Below are 23,864 nucleotides of genomic sequence, written 5' to 3' on the forward strand. Positions count from 1 at the left end.
AGTAGTATTGAACCCATATTGCACTGTAGGTACTGATGTGTTCTGGGTGGTGTGGCTCCTTGAGGATTGCTGCTGCTCTCCTCCTGATTCTGTGTTGACGCAAACATTTCATTGAAACATGGAAGACCTTCCCACATTTTGCTCATACATTGATAAAGAGCTCGAGCACGTTGGTTTTGTATCTTTATCTATTGCACAGTCAGTTTGTTGACATTTCTTTATTTGTTGACATGTGTACATTGAATAGAGTTTTTTTTTGCACTACCAAACAATGGTAATTCTGTGCGCCGGCAGGAAAAAGAACTTCAGGGTTGTATGTGATGTCATGTATGTACTTTGACATTTGTTTGCCAGAGCGCTTGCTTTTATTTGCAGTTACTTGTAAATAACCCTGTTTCCTTGTACTTCTGGTTAGATCAGTGGTTGTCAACCTTTTTCTTTCCACTCACATACCACTTTAAGTATTCCCTATGTCATCGGCGCTCAGTGATTCGTAAGGGTTTGCTTAAAGTGGGCTGTGGGTGGGAAGGGAAGGAAGAGAACCACTGCTTCTAGGCCCAATTGTTACTGAAATATTTTGCTTGAGAAAAATTGTCATTGGCCTATTTCCTTTGGAGTTCTGAAATTGTGCACAAGACCACTTTAAGCAATCCTGTACTAATCACATAGCACCTATAGCAAAAGGGAATGCTTAAAGTGGTGTGTGAGTGGCAAGAAAAAGGTTGAGAACCATTGGGTTAGATGCTAATTGCATTTCATTGGCTTTATATCTGTACTTGGCAGAATAACGTTGACTCCAATCTAATCTAAGAGTCTTTAAATGAATCCCTGAATGAGTTTGTCGTTGAGGAGTCTGATGGTGGAGGGGTATTCCTGAAGCTGGTGGTGCCAGCCTTGTGACACCAATACCTCTTCCCTGATGTGTTCTGGGTGGTGTGGCTCCTTGAGCATTGCTGCTGCTCTCCTCCTGATTCTGTGTTGACGCAAACATTTCATTGAAACATGGAAGACCTTCCCACATTTTGCTCATACATTGATAAAGAGCTCGAGCACGTTGGTTTTGTATCTTTATCTATTGCACAGTCAGTTTGTTGACATTTCTTTATTTGTTGACATGTGTACATTGAATAGAGTTTTTTTTTGCACTACCAAACAATGGTAATTCTGTGCGCCGGCAGGAAAAAGAACCTCAGGGTTGTATGTGATGTCATGTATGTACTTTGACAATAAATCTGAAAATCTTTCTCTTTGCTGTATAAAGGACACTGTTTGACCAGCTGAGTTTCTCCGGCATTGAGTTTTTTAACTACAAAATCCTAGACAGTGTGGATGTCGGGAAAAGATTTCCTCTCGATATAAAATCCAGAACAAGAAGTTACTATATAAAAACAAGGGATTGCCGGTTTAAGAGAGAGGGGGGTGAATTTTCTTTCTCAAAATCATGTCTTTGGAATATTGTTTGGTGTAAGCTGAGTGTATGAATATTTTTGATACTCAGGTGAATATATTCTTGATTGACAAGTGAAATGTTTCAATGAGATTAGTAATGCCACAATGCTGGAGGAATTCAGATGGTCAAACAGTGGCACTTTGTGTAGCTTGAGCCCTTCATCAAGCACTCATACCTTGAATGGCTTAAGCCCGACATGTTGGTTATGTATCTTTGCTATATAAAGGACACTGTTTGACCTGCTAAGTTTCTCCACCCTTGCGCTTTTACTTCAACAGTGGTGTCTGCAGACTTTTCTTCTTTCATTTTATGGATCGTCGCAAAAGGCTCCCATATTGTCACTGGGTAGACTCCTAAAAAAAATTTACCTTTATTAAAGACAAAGTTAAGATGAAAATCTCGCCTGAACCCTAACAATATCGCTTTAGTGTGAGATTGAGTTAGGTAGGTCAATGTTGGTCGTCTGTTTGAATCATGTACACATTGTTCTGATTTCCGGCTATTTATTGAACAAAACAATAAACTGCAAGTCATTTGAAACATCTTAAAAACACCGGCACTTAAATCGTGATTGTTCATGAATTGCAAAAGGTTGGTTTGCAAGGGCCCCAGGCTTCATTGCTGGCGGGATTGAATTTAAGAGCAGAGAGACTGTGTTACAACTGGTGACGTTGCATCTGTAGTACTGTATGCAGTTTTGGTCTCCTTATTTGAGGAAGGATGCAGAACATGTAGAACCCCAGAAGTCTGCAGACGCCACGGTCGAAGTAAAAACACAATGCTGACAAAATCATTTTGACCTGCTGAGTTTCTACAGCGTTGTGTTTGGACTTGAGGAAGGCTTTGGAAGCGGTGCAGAGGAGGTTCACCGGGTTGATTCCAAGGTTGGCCTATGAGGGCCATAGTTTCAAGATTCAGGGTAGGTGATTTAGGACGGAGACGAGGAGGAACTGCTTTTCCCAGAGGGCGGTGAATGTGAAATTCGCTGCCCATTGAAGCAGTGGAGGCGACCTCAGCGAATATATTTAAGGCAAGATTGGATAGATTTCTACATAATAAAGGAATTAAGGGATATGGGGAAAGGAACCATCAAATCAGCCATGATCACATTGAATGGTGGAACAGGCTTAAAGGGCTGAATGGCCAACTCCTGCTCCTATTTCTCGGGCTCTCAAGACAACAGAATGTGTCTGAATTGCAATGGTATTGAAGAATTATTTACAAACCTAGAACTGGTATCAGTCTGGTTCATACTCAGCACAATATCCGTATTGGCCTGAATGTTTGTGGGCTTAAGTTTTACTTTTTGATTTATTTTTAAACTATAATCAACATTCTTATATGGAACTTACATGGCCTTGGATTAGATAGCTATTCAAGCAGAGTATGAAGCCAGCTAGTGTCAGTTGTGAAACATAAAGGCAGCCCATGCTGAAGTCTTAACTAGACAAAAAAAAGTTGCTGGAGGAACTCAGCAGGTCAGACATCATCCACGGGTGGAGATGGTCAAGACTGCCTTGAAAAAATGTTTCATTTTCAGATTTAGATTTCAGGTCAGAGCACATACATTAGATCATATACTGCCTGAAATTCCATTGCCTGTCGATGAGGCAGAATTACCACTCATTGGTTGTGTAAAAAAAAACATACACATGTAAACAAATAAAGAAATGTAAACAAACTGACTGCAATACAGTGAGAAAAAAATCCATAAAGTGTAAAAGTAAGAATCCTTAAATGAGTCCCTGTCTGAGTTTATCATTTAGGAGTCTGATGGTGGAGGGGTAGCTTCTGTTCCTGAACCTGGTGGTGTGAGTCTTGAGAACGTAGTTGTGAGAACGGTGCACGTGTGGCTTCTTGATATTTGTGGCTGCTCTCCGATGGGAGCTTTCCCTGTAGGTGCTCTCAATGGTAGGGCTAGTTTTGCCTATGATGTTATGGGCTGTGTCCACTACATTTTGCAGGCTTTACACTCAGGGGTATTGGTGTGTCATTTTCCACCCCCCACCCCCACCCCATACCAGAACTGTGATGCAGCCAGTCAGCACACTTTTCACCACACATCTGTAGAAATATTCCAGGGTTTTAGGTCTTATGCCAAACTACCTCAAACTCCTGAAGAAGAGGGCTTTCTTCATGATGCCATTAGTGAGTTGGGTCCAGGAAAGATCCTTTGAGAACAGTGACTCCCAAAAACTTAAATTTGCTCACTCTCTCCATCTCTGAACCCCCAGTGATCGTACACTTCTGGTTTTCCCTTCCTAAAGTCAATAATCAGCTCCTTGGCCTTGGTAACCTCGAGTGCGAGGTTGTCGTTGGCTGTCGTCAACTCAAAACATTGACTGAGTTTTTCTACTCCTGTCTGACCTGCTGAGTTCCTCCAGCAATTTTTTTTTGTCCTGGTTGGTTTCAGTTTCACACCAGCCTCTTCCTGTTCTGTTTAAAAATCCTTTGAGCATTCCCTTTATTTATTTAGGTTTAGCTAAATAATGTTTATGTAGCTTTATTTTAAAATTACCCATGTCATGCTTCCCACAGGAAAGCAAGCTCCAACCACTCTTAGTCAGCGAAGTTTCTCTAAATACTTAATTGAATTTATTGGTTATCATCAAACATTTTTGCCTCCCTACTTTTGAACGATCCCAGAATAAGGGAGTTTATTTTAACATTTCCTTAAAATGGGACACTGATATTTGAAAAGCAGGAAGTCCGGGACAAGGGGTGTGGATTTCTGTTAACTCCCAACATACCACCTGAGCCTTCCATGACTGCACTGTTGAAAAACACTGAAGTAAAACATAAACATTTTACTCCATTAAAAAGAAAAAGAACAGTTTTTACATTATCGGATTTAGAACAGAGAAAATAAAATTTAGCTGTATTTGCAATTAAAACACCATTTCCTCATCCTCAGTCACTGTGATCTGTGCAGTGCAATCCTTCCCGTTGTTTGTGTTTTCTTTTGAAGCTATCTTTGGTGGACTCCATTTGGTTTTCCACAATTTATCGCCAAACTCTGCAGGCGAGGCCAAGGTTTATCCACGCCAATGAAATCAACTTCATTATCGTGAAATCTGGTGACTAGACTGTGATCATTATTGAAAAGGTTTTCCACCAGAGCTGTGCTGCCAGGTGGACACATTGCAACCTCAATTGCTTTTGCCAGATCTGGCCCTTCCATTTTTGTCCATCGGTCATAAAAATGTTGTGCCACCTTTTAGAAACTGGTACTTTCAAAGACACAAATCTGGAGATCATTGGTGTTACAATTGCTCATTCATCAGGCAGCCAAATCTCATCTGTTCAACTTGTTTGGAAAGTGAGAAGACTGTAAAAAATGTTCCTCAGCAAGACCCACTGAAACGGTTTTGCGCTCGCAAAAGCCATTTTCCCACAGATCTCCGTGCACCTTAAAGCATCCGAGGAAAAATTCATGAGAGAATTCACCTTCGCTGCATCAATGTGTCTGAAGTTTCAAACTGAGCTCCTTGGCTAAGTTTTCTCAAAGGTCATGGGTTTCCAACGTAATGATTCAATTTATTTCAACAACCTCCACGATCTCCTCAAGGTGACTCTTCAATTTCTTGCAGAAGCGAATCATTTTTGTGCAAGAGTCTTTAAATGTTTTTTTTTTCTTCATTTAAAAATTTTAAATGTCGGCGTACAGCACGGCCACAAGGTCCTTCTGGCCTGTGAGCCCACAATTGACGAACTATATCTATATTAGGCAGATTTTTATTGAGGATTCCACACAGGTTTAATGTGTGACATCTCACCCCCAAATAGAAATATAATTTTTAAAGATATAACATTTACACCAGGCCTTTGTGGTGTAGTTTTCTCCACTTCCCTTTCCAGCTGTGACCAATAACCAGTGGGCAAGGTGGTTTTCAACGTTAATTGTTAAAATTTTCCATTATTTGGGGATGTTTTAAACTAGTTTGTTTAAAAATAAAACAAGCCATTTTAAAGAGATTTGACTCTCCATGAATATTTTTAAAATCACTTTAAATTCAAGTTTATTATTATTAACCGACTAGGATGTAGATTATCAGGCCCTTGGGATTTATCTGCCTTCAATCCCATCAATTTCCCCAAGACCATGTCCTTAGAGATACTGATTTCTTTCAGTTCCTCCCTTGCATTAGTCTCTATGTTTCCCAACATCCTTGGGAGGTTATTTGTATCCTCTCTTGTAAAAACAGAACTAAAGTAAGAATTTAATTGGTCTGCCATTTCCTTATTTCCCATTATATATTCCCCTGATTCCGACTGTAAAGGACCTACTCTGGATTTCACCAATCTTTTCCTCTTGACATATTTATAAAAGCTTTTGCAGTTGGTTTTTATATTTGCCGCAACCTTACTTTCGTAATTTATTTTTGCTCTCTTGATTAATCCCTTTGTCCTCCTTTGCTGCATCTTGAACTGTTCCCAGTCTTCGATTGTGGTACTTTTTTTGGCCAATTGATATGCTCTCTCTTTGGACCTAATGCTGTCTCTAATTTCCCTTGTTGTCCACGGTTGAGTCACCTTTTTTGGTTTATTTTTATGCCAAACCGGTATAAACGATTTTTGCAATTTCTCCATTAGATCTGTGAATGCTTTCCATTGTCTATCCACAGTCAACTCCCCCATAAACACCACCCAATCAATCTTACTCAACTCCCATCTCATACCATCATAATTCCCTTTATTTAAATTCAGGACCTTAGTCTCGGTTTTAATTTCATCACTCTCCATGTCGAGTGAGAATTCGATCATATTGTGATCGCTCCTACCCAAAGGGCCTCGTACAACAAGATTGTTGATTAGCCCCTTATCATTGCATAATACCCAATCTAAAATGGCCTGCTCCCGAGTTGGTTCCTCGACATATTGGTCTAGATAATCGTCCCGTAAACATTCAAGGAATTCCTCCTCCTCAGTATTTTTACTAATTTGGCTAGTCCAATCTATATGCAAATTAAAGTCTCCCATGATGACAGCTATTCCCTTATTGCACACTTTTCTAATTTCTCTTTTAATGCTTTCCCTCACCTCTACACTACTATTTGGAGGCCAATATACCACCCCCACTAACGTTTTCCGCCCCTTGCTATTCCTCAGTTCTACCCATATAGATTCCGCATCTTCCGAGTTAATATCCTTCCTGTCAATCGTGTCGGTCCCTTTTCTCACCATCAATACTACCCCACCCCCTTTTCTTTCTTGCCGATCCCTCCTAAATATCGTATACCCCGGGATGTTAAGTTCCCAGGCTTGCCCACCCTGCAGCCATGTTTCTGTAATCCCAATCAAATCATATTTATCTCAATTTCCACAGCTAATTCATCTACCTTGTTCCGAATGCTTCTTGCATTTCAGATTTGCTTTTTTCACCCTCCTTGCTCTTTCTGATTTTTTACTTTCGCTGCCTAACCTAACTTTTCCTGTTTTATCTTTTCTGTCCTTTGCCCTATCATACAGGTTCCCACCCCCCTGCCAAATTAGTTTAAACCGCACCCGACGGCTGTACCAAACCTAGCTGCCAATATATTGATCCCTTTTGGGTTTAGGTGTAACCCATCCTTCTTGTAGAGGTCATGCCTCTACAAGATGAGCTTAGACCAGCTATCGTGTTACAAATTGTTCGTAATGTAATGCTGGTCAGAAACTGCATCGGGCAATGCCATGCGAGGACCTTCACTTTCCAAAATCCCTAAGGGAAGCACTGAGAGATGACAGCATTCAACAGGAGGCCTTTTCTTCTATATTTGAGATGGTCTGAATCGAAAAATCGGAGTCAATTTTGAGGATTCCTGAGGATAACTAACTTAATACTTCCCAAACCTCAATGCTAACAATAAAATTATTACCATATTTATTATATTTCAAAAGTAGTCATTTGTCAGTGAAAACTGTGGCTTCTCCTGAGGACATGCTAACAGGTTAAATTAGGTCACACACATTTCTATATTCTAATCAGTATTTATTTTTCAGTGGAATGGACATTGAAGCTATTGAAAACAAGATTCGGAATGCAGTCTTGGCGAAAAGAATTCGAATTTCTGAGTACTTTGGAGATTATGATAAACTGCACAGTGGGTATTTAACAAGTAAGTCAGCAAGGTTTTTGATATGAACCCTTGTTGGAAAACGTTCAGTAAAATACCCTCCATGTCTGACAGAGTATTGTACCAGTATGATACTGTGCCATCACTCTGATTGCCAAACAGCTGTACTGTTCAATTGGGAATGAGTGATGGAAGCAGCAGGATCAGAAAATTGTTAGCAAAAGTCTGAAACCTACCCCTGGTGATTTTATGCCCTTCTCTTCTCCCTGCTGTGGTCCTCTTAACAATTTTTAATTTGAATTTAATTTTTTTAAAATGTAGAAATACAGGCCCTTCTGACCCCCGATCCCTTGCCGCCCAATGCTCTGTTAGCTTTTGGGAGGTGGAGTGCAGACATGGAAAGAACGTGCAAGCTCCTTGCAGACACCACTGGATTTGAATGCAGGTCGCTGGCTCTGTAATAGCGTCACGCTAAACCCTGCCACCCTCTATTCCTTGACTGCTGAGTTTCAATGCTCGGTAAAGACTTCATCAACCGAAAGAGAAAACAAACTTGTCTCAAAAGAAAGACAATTTACAAAGAAGAGAAAATGAAGTACCTGATGTGCTATCAATAATTCACAAAAGGAGTGGAACAATAAGGCTTTTAATAGCTAAAGTCTGGAACAAACATCCAGAGTGAAAAGGGAAGGGGTAGCCTGCAAGGGGCTATGGGCAGGATTGGTCTTGAGAGGCATGTCCAGTCGATAGCAGCCAATCACAGTGCAACAGTGGTTTACCACACTTAATTTAAAAAATCAAGTGGGCAACATAGAATACTTCTGACATAACCACATTAAATCAGATAATATAACGAGGAACCTGGAACATGGAAACAATTAAAAATTTGACCCTCCTGGTTTTTATTGATACTTAATGCTTCATGTGGGCCCATCTCCCATTCCTTTGAGCTCAAACTCCTTTTCCTTCCTGGCTCTGCTTCATGACCAGCCTTCCTTCTTCACCAGCATGCCATGTACACCAACTATGGGTTGTGGTCGTGACTTTCCCCGGTGTTCCTCCTGTTGATAACGCTGGATGCCGTGCCAAGTTGCAATCCAATTGACGTCATTGAGCAGAGATGCTGGCCCAACAGAAACTAGGTTCAACTGTGTAGCTTTGAACTACAATACTGAGCGGGCTTTCTGCCAAGAAGACTCCTTCATATGACCAATGGCCAATTAGTTTTATTCTGTATTGACCACTATTTATTGGACTTGCAGGATCTCAGTTCTTTCGATGCCTGGACCAAACCATAGGGATTTATCTCACGCCTGAGGAATGTAATGACCTATTACATAAATATGACGTCAAGTGCAATGGCACTGTCAACTACAAGCACTTTATTGATGTCATTGACAAACGTAAGTGAGTAGGGTAGATAGGGGTGTGTGGATGTTGGAGAAGCTAGGGTGGGATTTATATGAAGAATAAGTTGTAGAGTGGATATATACATTTGTCTTTGAATGTATGTGATATTGTTGGAGTGTAGAAATGTTATATGCTCAACTACGCTGACATTTTGGTTACATTCAATGCATGCTTAATACTTGAAGTGCAAAATCTCAAAGTGTGCACGAGCCTAAGCTAGGAATGCTGACATTTACAACATTCTAGTCCCTTCTCCAGGTCAAGTTTCTTCAAGGCAGGTATATGCAGCTGTTCCACTACTCTGGGCAGTATTGAATGTTGACCATTCCCTCTGTTGCACCTGCATGACAAGGCCCAAAGATATAGGAGCAGATATAGGCTATTCAGCCCATTGAGTCTGCCACTTTCCCACTCAGCCCCACTGCCTGGCCTTCTTCCCGTAACCTTCGATGCCCTGGGGCTAAACAAAAATCTATCAATCTTTGCCTTAAATACACCCAATGACCCGGCCTCCACAATCACCAAATACCAAAGATTTTCCACCCTCTAGCTGAAGTAATTCCTATGCATCACCTTTATTAGGGGATCTTATAGGGAAAGACTACAGGTACAGAAGGCGGGCCAGCCCTGCCCAGTCCAGTGAGGATATACCCAGACATGCCTGCAGTACCGTGTTCCACCATGAGGCGAAAAGAAAACAAGGCTTTTACTTAAAGGTGCTGTGCCTCCCCCCACCCCGGGAGCTGTAGTGCCCCTGTTGAGAATGGCTGGAGTGTGATGGCACACACAATTGCAGTGGCGAGCCGGCACCGCTTGTCACACGCAGTCAGTGGGGCAGCCGTGGCAAAGATTGCGGCTCCTTTTCTTCTGGTACAGACTGGAAGTACGCGTTCGCGCCAACATCAGTGTGGTGCAAGTTCCGGGGTGCAAGGGGCGGGCTCCAAACGGCCTTAAAGGCTGCAGCGTGAACATCAAAGAAAATTAGTTGTTCAAATTCAGGGAAGGAGCCTCAGGGTTATTCAGAGAGGAACAATCAAGGCGCCATTGTTGTCTAGGCCTCGCAATGATCAGCAGGAACTGTAGGATTATAGAAGTGGGCAATTTTAACTTTCCCAATATTGACTGAGATTGCCTAGTGCAATGAGCGAAGTCTGCTTACTTAGTGCTTTAAAAGAGGGCAAGATGTGAAGATTTAAGGAAGGCAGCCTGCGAATTCCTCAGCTTCTTCAGACAACACTGTGCTCATTAATATTGTGTGGTGTTAATAACAAATATAATTTTCAGGAAAACCAGGGAGAGAAATGATATTTCGATCACAGAGAAATACAGTCAAATCCACAATCTAATTTCCTACAAGCCCTTTTATTTACAGCTCAAACTACAACTGAACTATGGCTAGCATATGTGTTGTAGGCTCTTGAACTGTTCTCGTTGGAGGGGAGATGTCATAGAGACATTTCGAACGCTGAAAGGCCTGGACAGAGTAGATGCAGTTGGGTTGTTTCCCCATGGTGGGGGAGTCTAGGACAAGAGGCCACAACTTCAGGATAAAAGGACATCAATTTAAAACAGAGGTGCGGAGAAATTTCTTTAGCCAGAGGGTTTTTAGTCTGCGGAACTTGTTGCAGTGGGTGGCTGAGGTGTATTTAAGGCAGAGATGAACAAGTATTTGCCAATTTGTCATCACGAATTACAGGGAGAAAGCCAGGGAGTGTTTCAACAGCAATACTGGAAGCTGGGAAGTAGAACTACTGCCACATGCAGGGAGGTGTGATTACAGAATGATGTTTAAACAGGTAATAGGGTCAAATGTGAACAAGGAAACTTTTAAAAGGTTAAAAAGATTGACTTAGAATGGATATGGAAACAAGTGCATACTGTATTGTAGCTGGATACTATGAGTCATTAATTTATAGTCAGGGAATAATCTAAGATTATTTTAAGATGATAAACTATGGGAAGTAAATTAAACCCTTTATGTAGTACAGGTTGTACCTCTCTTAGCCGGCAACTCCCATGATCTGGCACATTTGAATCTGTCGCCGTTAGTCCAAACTCCTTTCAGACAGCGCAGGACTCAAACCCCGGTTCCAATCGCTGGCCCTGTAAAGGTTGAATCTGCCGCCGTTAGTACAAACTCCTTACAGACAGCAAGGGACTCCAACCCCGGTTCCGATCACTGACGCTGTACAAGCTTTATACTAACCGTGCCGCCCCACAGTATTATATCCTGTTTTAAGCTTTGTTCTACATTTGATATGTTTACATAAGGGGCTTAGGGGTCAATTTCTGTTTTCTGGCATTTTCTGTGGTCCATCAATGGTCAGGTCCCAACATTGTCGGATTAAAGAGGTGCAGCCTGTAATTCATAATACATTTTGTCAATAGGTTTCAATCCAAATGAGATGGACAAAGACCCAAGTCTTCAGATAGTGACAGCTCCAGAAATGTGAGTAAAATCACGTTTCATGACACACAAAAGCAATCCCTTTGTCATTAACCCTATGAGTCAAAGATTATTCTGTTTAAAATTACATCCCCTTTCAGGTCAGCTTATTGTCATCTGACTGTACATATTTTTTTCTTTCTTCTTTGGCTTGGCTTCGCGGACGAAGATTTATGGAGGGGGTAAAAAGTCCACGTCAGCTGCAGGCTCGTTTGTGGCTGACCAGTCCGATGCGGGACAGGCAGACACGATTGCAGCGGTTGCAAGGGAAAATTGGTTGGTTGGGGTTGGGTGTTGGGTTTTTCCTCCTTTGCCTTTTGTCAGTGAGGTGGGCTCTGCGGTCTTCTTCAAAGGAGGCTGCTGCCCGCCAAACTGTGAGGCGCCAAGATGCACGGTTTGAGGCGTTATCAGCCCACTGGCGGTGGTCAATGTGGCAGGCACCAAGAGATTTCTTTAGGCAGTCCTTGTACCTTTTCTTTGGTGCACCTCTGTCACGGTGGCCAGTGGAGAGCTCGCCATATAATACGATCTTGGGAAGGCGATGGTCCTCCATTCTGGAGACGTGACCCATCCAGCGCAGCTGGATCTTCAGCAGCGTGGACTCGATGCTGTCGACCTCTGCCATCTCGAGTACCTCGACGTTAGGGGTGTGAGCGCTCCAATGGATGTTGAGGATGGAGCGGAGACAACGCTGGTGGAAGCGTTCTAGGAGCCGTAGGTGGTGCCGGTAGAGGACCCATGATTCGGAGCCGAACAGGAGTGTGGGTATGACAACGGCTCTGTATACGCTTATCTTTGTGAGGTTTTTCAGTTGGTTGTTTTTCCAGACTCTTTTGTGTAGTCTTCCAAAGGCGCTATTTGCCTTGGCGAGTCTGTTGTCTATCTCATTGTCGATCCTTGCATCTGATGAAATGGTGCAGCCGAGATAGGTAAACTGGTTGACCGTTTTGAGTTTTGTGTGCCCGATGGAGATGTGGGGGGGCTGGTAGTCATGGTGGGGAGCTGGCTGATGGAGGACCTCAGTTTTCTTCAGGCTGACTTCCAGGCCAAACATTTTGGCAGTTTCCGCAAAGCAGGACGTCAAGCGCTGAAGAGCTGGTTCTGAATGGGCAACTAAAGCGGCATCATCTGCAAAGAGTAGTTCACGGACAACCCAACAAAACAGCATTTCTCCGGACCACGGTGCACACACATGCGCGGACAACAAATAATCACATATAAGCATAAACTATAATTTAAAATGAATATACATAATATTTTGAAACAACTTATTTGGTTACAGTTACTGTTTGTCAACCTACAGGAAGAAGCTATTTCCCAACCATAGAGTCCTGAATTTGATGCTCCTCTACCATCTCCTTGCTGGTAGTGGATCAAGATACTGTGGGCTGGATGGGAAGGGTCCTCAATGATTCTTTGAGCCCAATTTAAGCAACTCTCCCGCTAAATGTCGTCAATAAAGGAAAGAGAAACCCCAGTGGTCTTCTCAGCTGTTTTGATAATGCTCTGTATTGATTTCCAGACCGATGCTTTTCAGCTACCATCCCACACAATGATGCATTAGTCCATACAGAGGAGAATAAAGTTTTTTTTCCCCACCTTTGGAGGGAACATTTTAACATGCTGCATTTTAATTTGCTTTAACAGCCTTAAAGATATTAATCCTGAAATGGATCCAGATATCATGAAATACTACGACACCATCATGAAGCAACTCTCTACTTATTATAAATACCATGGCACTGACATTTTGACACCATTTCAAGACTTTGACAAGCTAAACTCTGGAACAGTGGCACGTCATCAGGTAAGATAAGCAATTACTCGTGCAAAATAACACCTTTTGTCCAAGTAATGATAAGGAAATAATATTATTTGCTGCAACAATTAAACGTTACCTTAAAGGTAATTAAAAACAACCTAAGAGCTCGGACAAAAGTTTTTAGGAACACTTTGTAAGGTGTTTATACAAACAACCTGTAGTGCACTACCACTAACCACAAATGATAGGCTTTAATGTACAGAAGAACCTTGCTGGCCTGGATCCAGGTATAGGAAAGGCAGGAAGGGAGAGGTGGTTCGACATTTATGGCCCAGGACCATGGGGGAAGAGTCATAGGGTATGAGTCATCAGTGGGTGGGCCAGCTCCATATATACAGTAGTTAACAATAACTATATACAATGGAGGAATACCACACAACCTTAACAGCGCTGGCGATTGGGACCAGGGTTCGTGTCCCACGCTGTCTGCAAGGAGTTTGTACTAACAGCGGCAGATTCAACCTTTACAGCGCCAGAGATCGGGACTGGGGTTCGAGTCCCACGTCTACATGGGTTTCCTCTGGGAGATCTGGTTTTCTTCCACCTTTCAAAAATGTACAGGTGTTGGTTGTAGGTTAATTGGGTGAATTTTGGTGAACACAATGCTGTTACAGCACCAGTGACCCAGGTTCAAATCCAGCACTGTCTATAAGGAGTTTTTACAATCTCCCCATGTCTACATGGATTCCTCCAGGTGCTCTGGTTTCCTCCCACCCTTCAAAACATACAGTGGGGAGGAAGGGGGTGGGGGGTTCTTTGTACATTCATTGAGTGAATCTTGGCAGCACGGGCTCAAGAACCAGAAGGGCCTGCAACTGTGAAGTAAATTAAATTCAATTTAAATTTAAAAATTTTCATGTTGGAAATTGAGATGAAGTCAGAGAGGGTTTGGGGAAGGAATTCCAGAACTTCTCGGTTCAGCTGCTGAAGGTAGAGCTGACAGTGATGCACTGGATTTGGGAAAGGGAGTGAGATAGTCAGAGAAGATTTGGAGGAAATTTTACAAAACATGGCTACTCATGATGCTCAACACATTACCTTTCAAAAGTTTCTGGAAATGCCACATGTAGGCGCTTATTTTATGTAACATCTCAGAGTTACTCCAATACTTATCACCATGTGTTTCAAAGACGGACTGAAAAGTTCTATAGAATTTTTAAATTTGGATATTGTAATTAAGAATATGATAACAAGAGCCCAGTTCTCCAACTCTGTTCTGACTTTTCAGTATGGCCACACCCAGAACATGCCTTAACAGGCTAATCTACCAACTGGAGAGCCCTCATTTGGAACAAGTGCTGGGGGCGTGGTCTTGTTCTCGCCCAGCCATCCAAAACCCATACTGGCCCCCGAATAACCGGACCTCCGCTACCGCGGAACCAGAGAAGCGGAGGAAAATGCAGCAGCTGGAGTCTTGGGCAAACAATGAGAGGGTGCTCAGCGGGGCAGGCAGCACCCACGGAGAGAAAGATTCCGACCTGAAACATTGACGGACCATTTCTCTCCATGGATGCTGCCTGACCCGCTGAGTTTCTCCAGCTTCTCGTTGTTTCCCCTACAAAAATCACTCCTAGACAAAGGTATAAGGATACCCCAGCTCAGGAGAATATGTATTAAGATGTTATGACCTCTTTATAGGCTGCTGACAACTAGGACTTTAATCCTGGCATTTCAACTGTACATTGAATGATGCCCAGGGCTTTACACAATGGTCCACAATATCCATTCCTACATAATATGCCACATGTTTTATGTGGACATAACAATGGCAACAAAGGGAAGTATAAGCACTCTCACTTAATTTAGTTGCTCATTTACTTAATCATCTGATTATTTATCTGACTATTCAAATCCCAATGACATTGGCAAGGCCACCACTCTGGGCCATTTCCAGTTTTTTTTCTCTATTTTTATTTTTTTTAAAATATGGAATGCTTCACGAATCTGTGTGTCATCCTTGCGCAGGGGCCAGGCTATTCTTCTCCGGATCATTCCAATTTTATTATATGCGCTTCCAAAGCGAGCACTTTGTGCCATTTCTTAATTAGGAGCTGGTGAACTGTTATCTCTTCTTTCTTCTTTGGCTTGGCTTCGCAGACGAAGATTTATGGAGGGGTAAATGTCCACGTCAGCTGCAGACACATAACACGATAACAGGCCCTTTTTGACCCAGGAGCCCATGTTGCCCCCAATTGATCTACAAACCCAGTACGTTTTGAACGGTGGGAGAAAACTGGAGCTCCCCAAGGAAACCCACACAGACACAGGGAGAAGGTACAAACTCCTTACAGACAGAGTGGGATTCGAACCCGGGTCGCTGGTCCTGTAACTACCATGCTAACCACGTTTTGTCTTGTTATTTTGTGAAGAACCTTATTGTGAAATGGAAAACCTTGAGCATTTTTTCACATTCCATTATTGGTTGAGATACCTTGCAAATAGTGCAGGCCAGTCACAGATCTCATTGGGATTCTCATCCAGATGCCTTTAAGGACTCTTTTTGCCTACTTTGGTAACCTCACTCACATTTCTATCATGTCTGACCTTTGGCTCATCCATAGTTTCTGTCACACCAGCATTTGCAGCTGTACTGAAATTCCACTGCAAAAACTCTCTGTTCCTCCATTTCCTTTAAAAAAACTGCTTCAAACCTTACCTGCTGATAACTTGACAAGCCAATGTTCTGTCTATCTTCCTGATACTAAAACAAGTAATTGTCTCTGGAAATAATTAACTTAAGTTGGCTATTGTTAGCTTTGGTTTTAGTAGAGACATTTATGATTAAACGTACAGATCTACTGCTGGGGTTGAAGGTAATTTTTCCCACAGTGCCCATGCTCAGATCTATGCACACGAACGTTAAGAAATTCTTGTCATGCTCTTAAAAGGATACATTGCAGTGTATAAAAAAAATAAGGATGAGGTGGGACTGCTTTTCCCAGAGGGTGGTGAATCTGTGGAATTCACTGCCCATTGAAGCAGTGAAGGTGACTTCAGTGAGTATAGTTAAGACAATGTTGGGTAGATTTCTACATAGTGGGGGAATTAAGGGATGGGGGGGGGGGGAAAGCAGGTAGGTGGAGATGAGCCAATCATCAAATCAGCCATGATCACATTAAATGGTGGGAGCAGGCTCGATGGGCTGGATGGCCAACTCCCGACCTCCTATTTCTATGTTCTTTTAACAATGTTGCAGTAGACAATGATAAGCTGGAGAGATTCAACAGGCCAGGCAGCATCCATGGGTAGAAATGGTCAGTCAACATTTCAGAGTGGGATCCTTTATCAAGACTAAAGTAGGAAGGAGTGATATCAAGTACATCAAGCACAAAAAAGTAAGGGGGAAGAAGCTGTAGGGAGGCGAGGATATTGGACGGAAGGTGGGAGGGAGAGATAGGTGGAGGGAGAGGTCATTGGGAGTGGGGGAAGGTTAGAGAGAACAGTAAGAACGGAAGTAGATGTGGAAACAGGGAGAGGTAGGGGTTCTCAGGAACAGAACCAGGTCGCAATCAGTGGAATGTCTCGTCCTGCTTCTTTTTTGTTGGTAACCTAAGCATCCAACAACATCTGTAGCCTCTCCGCTGGATCATTAAGAGGCATTCATCAAATGGGTTGCTATTTGCAAAAGGCTCGAGGAAGTCAGCAGGTCAAGCAGTATCAATGGGAAAAAAGGAATTGTCAACGTTTTGGGCTGGAATCCTTCATCAAGGTGGTTATGTGCACTTCCCAGTGAAAACATTTAAACGCATTGTTGTTTCAGCAATCTGCACCACTTACCTTGTGACACCAGTGAGATATCCACAAACTACTCGTCACAGTACACAAAGTAATGGGGAGAGGAGGGTCAGTGAAGGAAAGACACCGCAGCAAGGTTTCCAGATGACAAGGTGCAATCTGTACCAACAGATTCCGCCTTTTGTTGAAGTGGTGGGCTGCTAAATAGCCCCCTGCTAACATTTCAAAGTGACTTTGATCTAGGGTGAAAAATTATTTTTTTTTTAATGATAAAAATTATCCTTCTTCACAACAATCTCCCACTAGTCTAATACCCTTCTCTTCCCACAGTTTTCATATAATAATTATTCAATGAGAAAGGAAATAATTTATTCTGACATATTGGGGTATTATCTGAAATTTTGCCTTTAATTCCAATAAATTTGATCCCTAGTAAATCAAGTGTTTCAATACAGGTAAATCATACTTTTTGTAAAAGATAAGGATTCCATTTATAAATAAATTGATCCATATCATAGTTCAAAATTGGAACCAATTCATCCTTTGCCCATCTAGGAGGTAGATCCTTATCAAACATCCTATTAATAAATTTGGGATTACTTTAAAAAAAAACAGGGTTTTATTTAACCAGGACAGTAGCATCATTAACTTTGCCAGTTTATGTATTATTTGTGTCAACCATTTTCACACCAGAGGTCACTTCAGCACAGAAATAAGCCCTTTGGCTCATTTAGACCATGCCAAATTATTTTTCTGCCTCGCCCCATTGACTTGCACCTGGACTATAGCCCTCCATGCCCTTTCCATCCATTCATCCATCCAATTTTAATCAAACCCACATTCACACTCTCACCACCCTCTGAGATAAGAAGTCCCCCTAAACATTTTACCTGAATCCATGACCTCTCGTTTTTGTCTCTCCCAACCTCAGTGGAAAAAGCTTGGGTGCGTTTTACTCCTGATAAACCTCATGATTTTATATGCCTCTACATTACCCACCCCTCATTCCCATATGTTCCAGGGAACAATAATGGACCTAGCACTGATCTCTGACCACAAAGGCAATCATCTATTACCACTTTGGCTTCTCCCATAAAGCCAATGTCTAATCCAATTAATGACCTCATCCTGCTTACTGAGTAACTGAACCATTTCTTTTAGCCATGTGCTACCTTGTTAAAGTCCATGTAGACAACATCCGCTGCCTTTCCTTCATCAACTTTCCTGGTAACCTCCTCGAAAAACTCTGTCAGATTGGTTCAACATGACCTAACATGCCAAAGCCACATTGACTATCTCTAATCGGTCATTGTCTATCCAAGTACTTGTACATTTAGTCTCTTAAGATCTCTTCCAATAAACATGTCCACTACTAGTATCAGGCTGACTGGTCTATAATTTCCCAGATTATTCTGAGAGGTTTTATTAAACAAAAGCACAACATCGGCTAAATTCCAATCCTCCAGTGCCTCACCTATGAATATTTTGCTTGGGCCCTGATAATTTCTCCCTCAAAGTGAAACAAAATATCTTGTCAGGCCCTGGGAATTTATCCATCCTTATTTGCAAGCTTGCCTCTTCTGCAATCTGCATGACCCTGCTGTTTTGCCTCATTTCTAAAAAAAACTTTTGATGATCTCCCCCATACCTTTTGGCTCCTTGCATAGATGATCCCGCTTGTCTTCAATCGGACCAGTTTCGCCCCTTCATGCCCTTTTGCTCTCAATATTTCTAATGTAGCCCTTGGGATTCTCTTTCACCTTGTCTGCCAGTGCCACCTCTCCCCCTCTTTTCACCCACGTTGTGCTGGTCCTACTTTACTTTCACCTTTGGCTTGATTTGGATTGAACGGTCAGCTGAGGGCGAGTAGTGAGGAAGCTGGAATTTCAGTATCGGTATTTTTGTTCATTACAGCAGGCATTTGAAGTGCGTACCTATAAAGATGAAGGCATGAATTTAGTTCAAACAACCTTGGACATGTTATCATGTTTGTTCTTAAAACCACTCCCACAGTCTACTCCTTCCACTTAGCAGGTTCAACTTCACAACTTCTGTTAACATTAGTTGTCACGCCAACATATTTATTTACATTAATTCTGTATGAACACACATCATTACACCACACAAGATAACAACAGAGTACTTAAGCCATTGGGTGCCATGCCAACCTATAAACTATACAGGGATTGGATGCCAGTTATGCAAAGCCATTGGGGTACAACTAAGAATGCACAGTGATTTCGTAGAATTATTGGCATTTTCTTTGCTCCTGTACATTTATCAATCTTCTGAAAAGTCGGAGAAATAAACTAATTTGGGGAAACAGGCTGCATTGGAAGCAAGATTAAAGTTTCCAGACTCATTGTTATATGGTACTTCTAAAGAAAGACAGAGAAAGCTGAATTAATTCCGTGCTTTGGTTTTGCGGCCGAGCAAAGGAAGTAAGTTTACCTCATGAATTAGCTGCAAAGTCATCTGAATTTATTGGCCTGAACATGCGTCACAAAACCTGTTAACTTGCAGCAGCGTTATTGCACATTACAGGTGCATAATTACTATGTCGCGTTTCTATAAACACATTATTTTAAACCAAATAAGACAGTACAAAAAAAGAGGAAAAAGTGAGGCCTTGTCTGTGGTTCATTGTCCATTCAGGAATCTGTTGGCAGCGGGGAAGAAGCTGCCCTTGTGCCGCTGGGTGCTCGTCTTCAGGCTCCTGTACCTTTTTTCCAATGGTAGCAGAGCGAAGAGGGCACGGCCCGGACACCTTTATGGCTGCAGTTGGTATAGTTCTGTCGTACTCTTAAAGCTAACCCTATTGGGAAGTGGCTGTTTGCTTTCAAATCTTTACTGTATACGAGTGTTAATGAGATTTAAATCAAGTGCGTTTGGTATTTGTGATTGTGTCAGGTGCATTCATAATTATTTTGGTCATGGGTTGCACTGAAGTAAACCAGCACAAGCGGATGGGCCTGATGAGAGCTGAGTGGGTGTACAGTTATTGAGTTAAAGGCAAGTCACAAAATGGAAATTCCTTGTTCGTCTTCACAATCTGCACTGATATGCTTGCTGCATGTGAACAGTTCTGAAAGACACGAGACGAACGCAGCGATGTCCTTAGAGAAGGGAATCTTTAGATCTGGGCTGGCTAGGTTTGATGTAATGGTATCTTGGCACGTCACTTTCTTTACCACCTGTGTGCTCTCTTTCAAGGACCAATGAACCTGAAACCCCCCCCCCACCCCGGAACCCCCATGCACACCAATGCTTTTAAGAACCCTACTATTAACTGTATACATTCCCCTTGAATTTCACCTCCCTCACACTTGTATGGATTAAGCTCCAACTGCCATTTTCTCTGCCAGAATCTGTAATTGATCTGCATCCGTTTTTATTCTTTGAATACCCTTTATACAATCAACAGTACACTGTGCACACCTCCACCAACCTTTGTGTAACCTCCAAGCCCACCCACCTACTTTTTCACTCAAGTCATTTCTAGCCTGAATAACACCCTTCCAACATGATCCAATATTTTTAAACTTTTTAAAGTTTAGACATACAGCACAGTAACAAGCCACCCCACCCAATTAACCTACAGCCCCAGTGGGAGGAAACCGGAGCCCCCGGGGAAAACCCATGCAGACACAGGGAGAATGTACAAACTCCTTGCAGCCAGTGCGGGATTTGCTTTGGGCCAGCCTATTCTGAATCCAAAACTAGTAATTCACTGTAGATCTTGTGCATCTGAACTTCTGGATCAACCTACCACGGGTGACCTTGTCAAATGTCCATGTAGACATCCTCCTCAAAAACCTGAATAAATTTGTAAGAGATGGCCTTCCCCATACAAAGCCATGCTGACTGGGACTCACCTGACAATGCCTTTCCAAATGTGTGTAAATCCTATCCCTCAATTGTCCTCTTCAATAGTTTCCCAACTACTGATGTGAGGTTCGCCTACAATTCCCTGGATTATCTCAATTTCCTTTCTTGAACAAAGGATTGGATACTTTCCAGACCTCCCTCTGGGATCTCATGTGTTGTTGGTGAGGCTACAAAGATCTTTGTCTACCTCCTCACTTTCCTTTCAATAACGTGAGATATATCTCATCACACCCTGTGGGATTATTTATCTTAAATCTTTTCAAAAGGCCCGGCACCATTTCACTATCGATCTCAAAATATCCTAACACATTTGTACCCTGTTATCTATCACTGTCCTCCATGTCCTTTTTAACAAATTCCTGCCTTTGAATTAAAGTGGCCCTTTCCATTCCCTTCTTTTTAATGCAAGTATAAGATGTATAAGAAGTATAAGTATAAGAAGCCAGCTCTTCAGCGCTTGACGTCCTGCTTTGCGGAAACTGCCAAAATGTTTGGCCTGGAAGTCAGCCTGAAGAAAACTGAGGTCCTCCATCAGCCAGCTCCCCACCATGACTACCAGCCCCCCCACATCTCCATCGGGCACACAAAACTCAAAACGGTCAACCAGTTTACCTATCTCGGCTGCACCATTTCATCAGATGCAAGGATCGACAATGAGATAGACAACAGACTCGCCAAGGCAAATAGCGCCTTTGGAAGACTACACAAAAGAGTCTGGAAAAACAACCAACTGAAAAACCTCACAAAGATAAGCGTATACAGAGCCGTTGTCATACCCACACTCCTGTTCGGCTCCGAATCATGGGTCCTCTACCGGCACCACCTACGGCTCCTAGAACGCTTCCACCAGCGTTGTCTCCGCTCCATCCTCAACATCCATTGGAGCGCTCACACCCCTAACGTCGAGGTACTCGAGATGGCAGAGGTCGACAGCATCGAGTCCACGCTGCTGAAGATCCAGCTGCGCTGGATGGGTCACGTCTCCAGAATGGAAGACCATCGCCTTCCCAAGATCGTATTATATGGCGAGCTCTCCACTGGCCACCGTGACAGAGGTGCACCAAAGAAAAGGTACAAGGACTGCCTAAAGAAATCTCTTGGTGCCTGCCACATTGACCACCGCCAGTGGGCTGATAACGCCTCAAACCGTGCATCTTGGCGCCTCACAGTTTGGCGGGCAGCAGCCTCCTTTGAAGAAGACCGCAGAGCCCACCTCACTGACAAAAGGCAAAGGAGGAAAAACCCAACACCCAACCCCAACCAACCAATTTTCCCTTGCAACCGCTGCAATCGTGTCTGCCTGTCCCGCATCGGACTGGTCAGCCACAAACGAGCCTGCAGCTGACGTGGACTTTTTACCCCCTCCATAAATCTTCGTCCGCGAAGCCAAGCCAAAGAAATAAGATGCCTTGGGATTTGCTTTTATTCTGTTCACCCAAGGTCATCTCATAGCCTTTTGTGGCCTGCTAGAGCCCTTTCCTGAAGTCCTTGCATTCCTCCAGGGCCCTGTCCAATTTTTATCCTTCCTAAAACTTTCATTTTAGACAAATGTTCCTGTGCTGCTTTCAAACCCAGGGCTCAGAGACAAAACCAAAGTGGCGGCGTTCTCAGTAAAACCATCTGAACCAGCCCAAAGTGTCTCCCTTTCATAAAGTAAATTAAAACGATCGAATTAAAATGAGAACCCCTCTACACTGGAAGCTTTTCCTATACACGAGTTGCTCGCAAAGTTCCGATGGCTTCCATTAGAGGGAGCCCCTGCATTCACCAAGCAACTTGATGATGCACCAAGAAGGGATTGTAGGTACTTGGAGTCCAGAGCGGCAAATCTCAACGATGAAGTAAAAGCCTTGTTTTCTTTTCACTTCACGCAACATTAATGTTTTTTTTTATGTAGCCAGTAGGAGAGAAGTAAAACTAAAACTCCACTTCTCAAAGGGGAAGGGTCCATAAACTATGAGCAGAGTACTGGGGAGGGAGCATAGCTAAGAACAGCTGGTCTAGAGGTGTTCGTTGCGGAGAAGGGCGAAGGACACCTTTCGTAGCTGAACTTAATGTTGGTGCATGGAGTGTACAAGGCTCCATCTGAGTAGGGTAAGATATGGCTATTGGTTTAGGTTGAATCCAATATTTAATTTATGTTTTTTTAAATATTTTCAGAGTACTGTGTGCAATTCTGGTCTCCTTACTTGAGGAAGGATGTATTGGTTTTGGAGGCGGGGCAGAGGAGGTTCACCAGGTTGATTCCAGAGAGGAGGGGGCAAGCCTATGAGGAGAGATTGAGTTGTCTGGGGTTGTATTTGCTGGAATTTAAAAGAATGAGAGGAGATCTTATAGAAACATATAATGAAATGCATAGATGAGATTGAGGTTGGTAAGTTGGTGGGGGAGACCAGAACTAGGGGGACATAGCCTCAAGATCCAGGGTAGTAGATTTAGGACGGAGATGAGGAGGGACTGCTTTTCCCAGAGGGTGGTGAATCCGTGGAATCCGCTGCCCATTGAAGCAGTGGAGGCAGCCTCAGTACATATATTTAAGGGAAGCTTGGGTACATTTTTGAATAGTTGGGGAATTAAGGAATATGGGAAAAGGCAGGTGGATGGAGATGAGCCGATCATCAGATCAGCCAATTATCTCATTGAATGGCGGAGCAGGCTCAATAGGCGGCAAGGTAGCGTTGCAGCCAAGCGCCTTTGACCAGAGTTCGAATCCGCCACTGACTATAGTGAGTTTGTCCATCCTCCCTGTGTCTGTGTGGGTTTCCTCTGGGTGTTTTGGTTTTCTCCCACTGTTCAAAACATTCTAGGGTTGTAGGTTGATTGGGTGTAAATTGGGCAGCATTGGTTTCTTGGCCGAAAGGGCCTGTTATGTCTAAATTTAAAATTTGAATTCATCCCCAAGAAGTCTGATTTCACCATCACATCGCAAAAGTTGTGTCTCTTGGCAGCTAAATTAGGTTAGTGGTAGAATCTTGGGGAAATTGATGGAAAAGTAGGGAGAATGAAATTGGGTTCGGGTAGGATTAGTGTGAATGGGTGCTTGATAGTGTTAGGTCT

At 42.8% G+C, this 23,864-nt stretch overlaps 1 protein-coding gene and 1 non-coding gene across 2 annotated transcripts in view; one reads left to right on the plus strand and one right to left on the minus strand.

Annotated features, from left to right (window-relative positions):
- Positions 1-7,436: 7,436 nt before the first annotated feature.
- The window catches only part of LOC138736342 (EF-hand calcium-binding domain-containing protein 6-like), a 72,824-nt gene continuing 56,396 nt past the window's right edge, over positions 7,437-23,864 (plus strand). The window contains exons 1-4 of the mRNA XM_069885695.1: positions 7,437-7,548; positions 8,769-8,909; positions 11,305-11,365; positions 13,010-13,169. Coding sequence (XP_069741796.1) covers positions 7,437-7,548; positions 8,769-8,909; positions 11,305-11,365; positions 13,010-13,169 — 474 coding nt within the window. The remainder of the gene's footprint in view (positions 7,549-8,768; positions 8,910-11,304; positions 11,366-13,009; positions 13,170-23,864) is intronic.
- LOC138737814 (U6 spliceosomal RNA) lies at positions 15,105-15,211 on the minus strand. Its single transcript, XR_011341256.1, has one exon. It is a non-coding gene; the product is annotated as a U6 spliceosomal RNA (small nuclear RNA).

This window comes from Narcine bancroftii, chromosome 6 (genome assembly GCF_036971445.1).
Source record: "Narcine bancroftii isolate sNarBan1 chromosome 6, sNarBan1.hap1, whole genome shotgun sequence".
Taxonomy (NCBI): Eukaryota; Metazoa; Chordata; class Chondrichthyes; order Torpediniformes; family Narcinidae; genus Narcine; species Narcine bancroftii.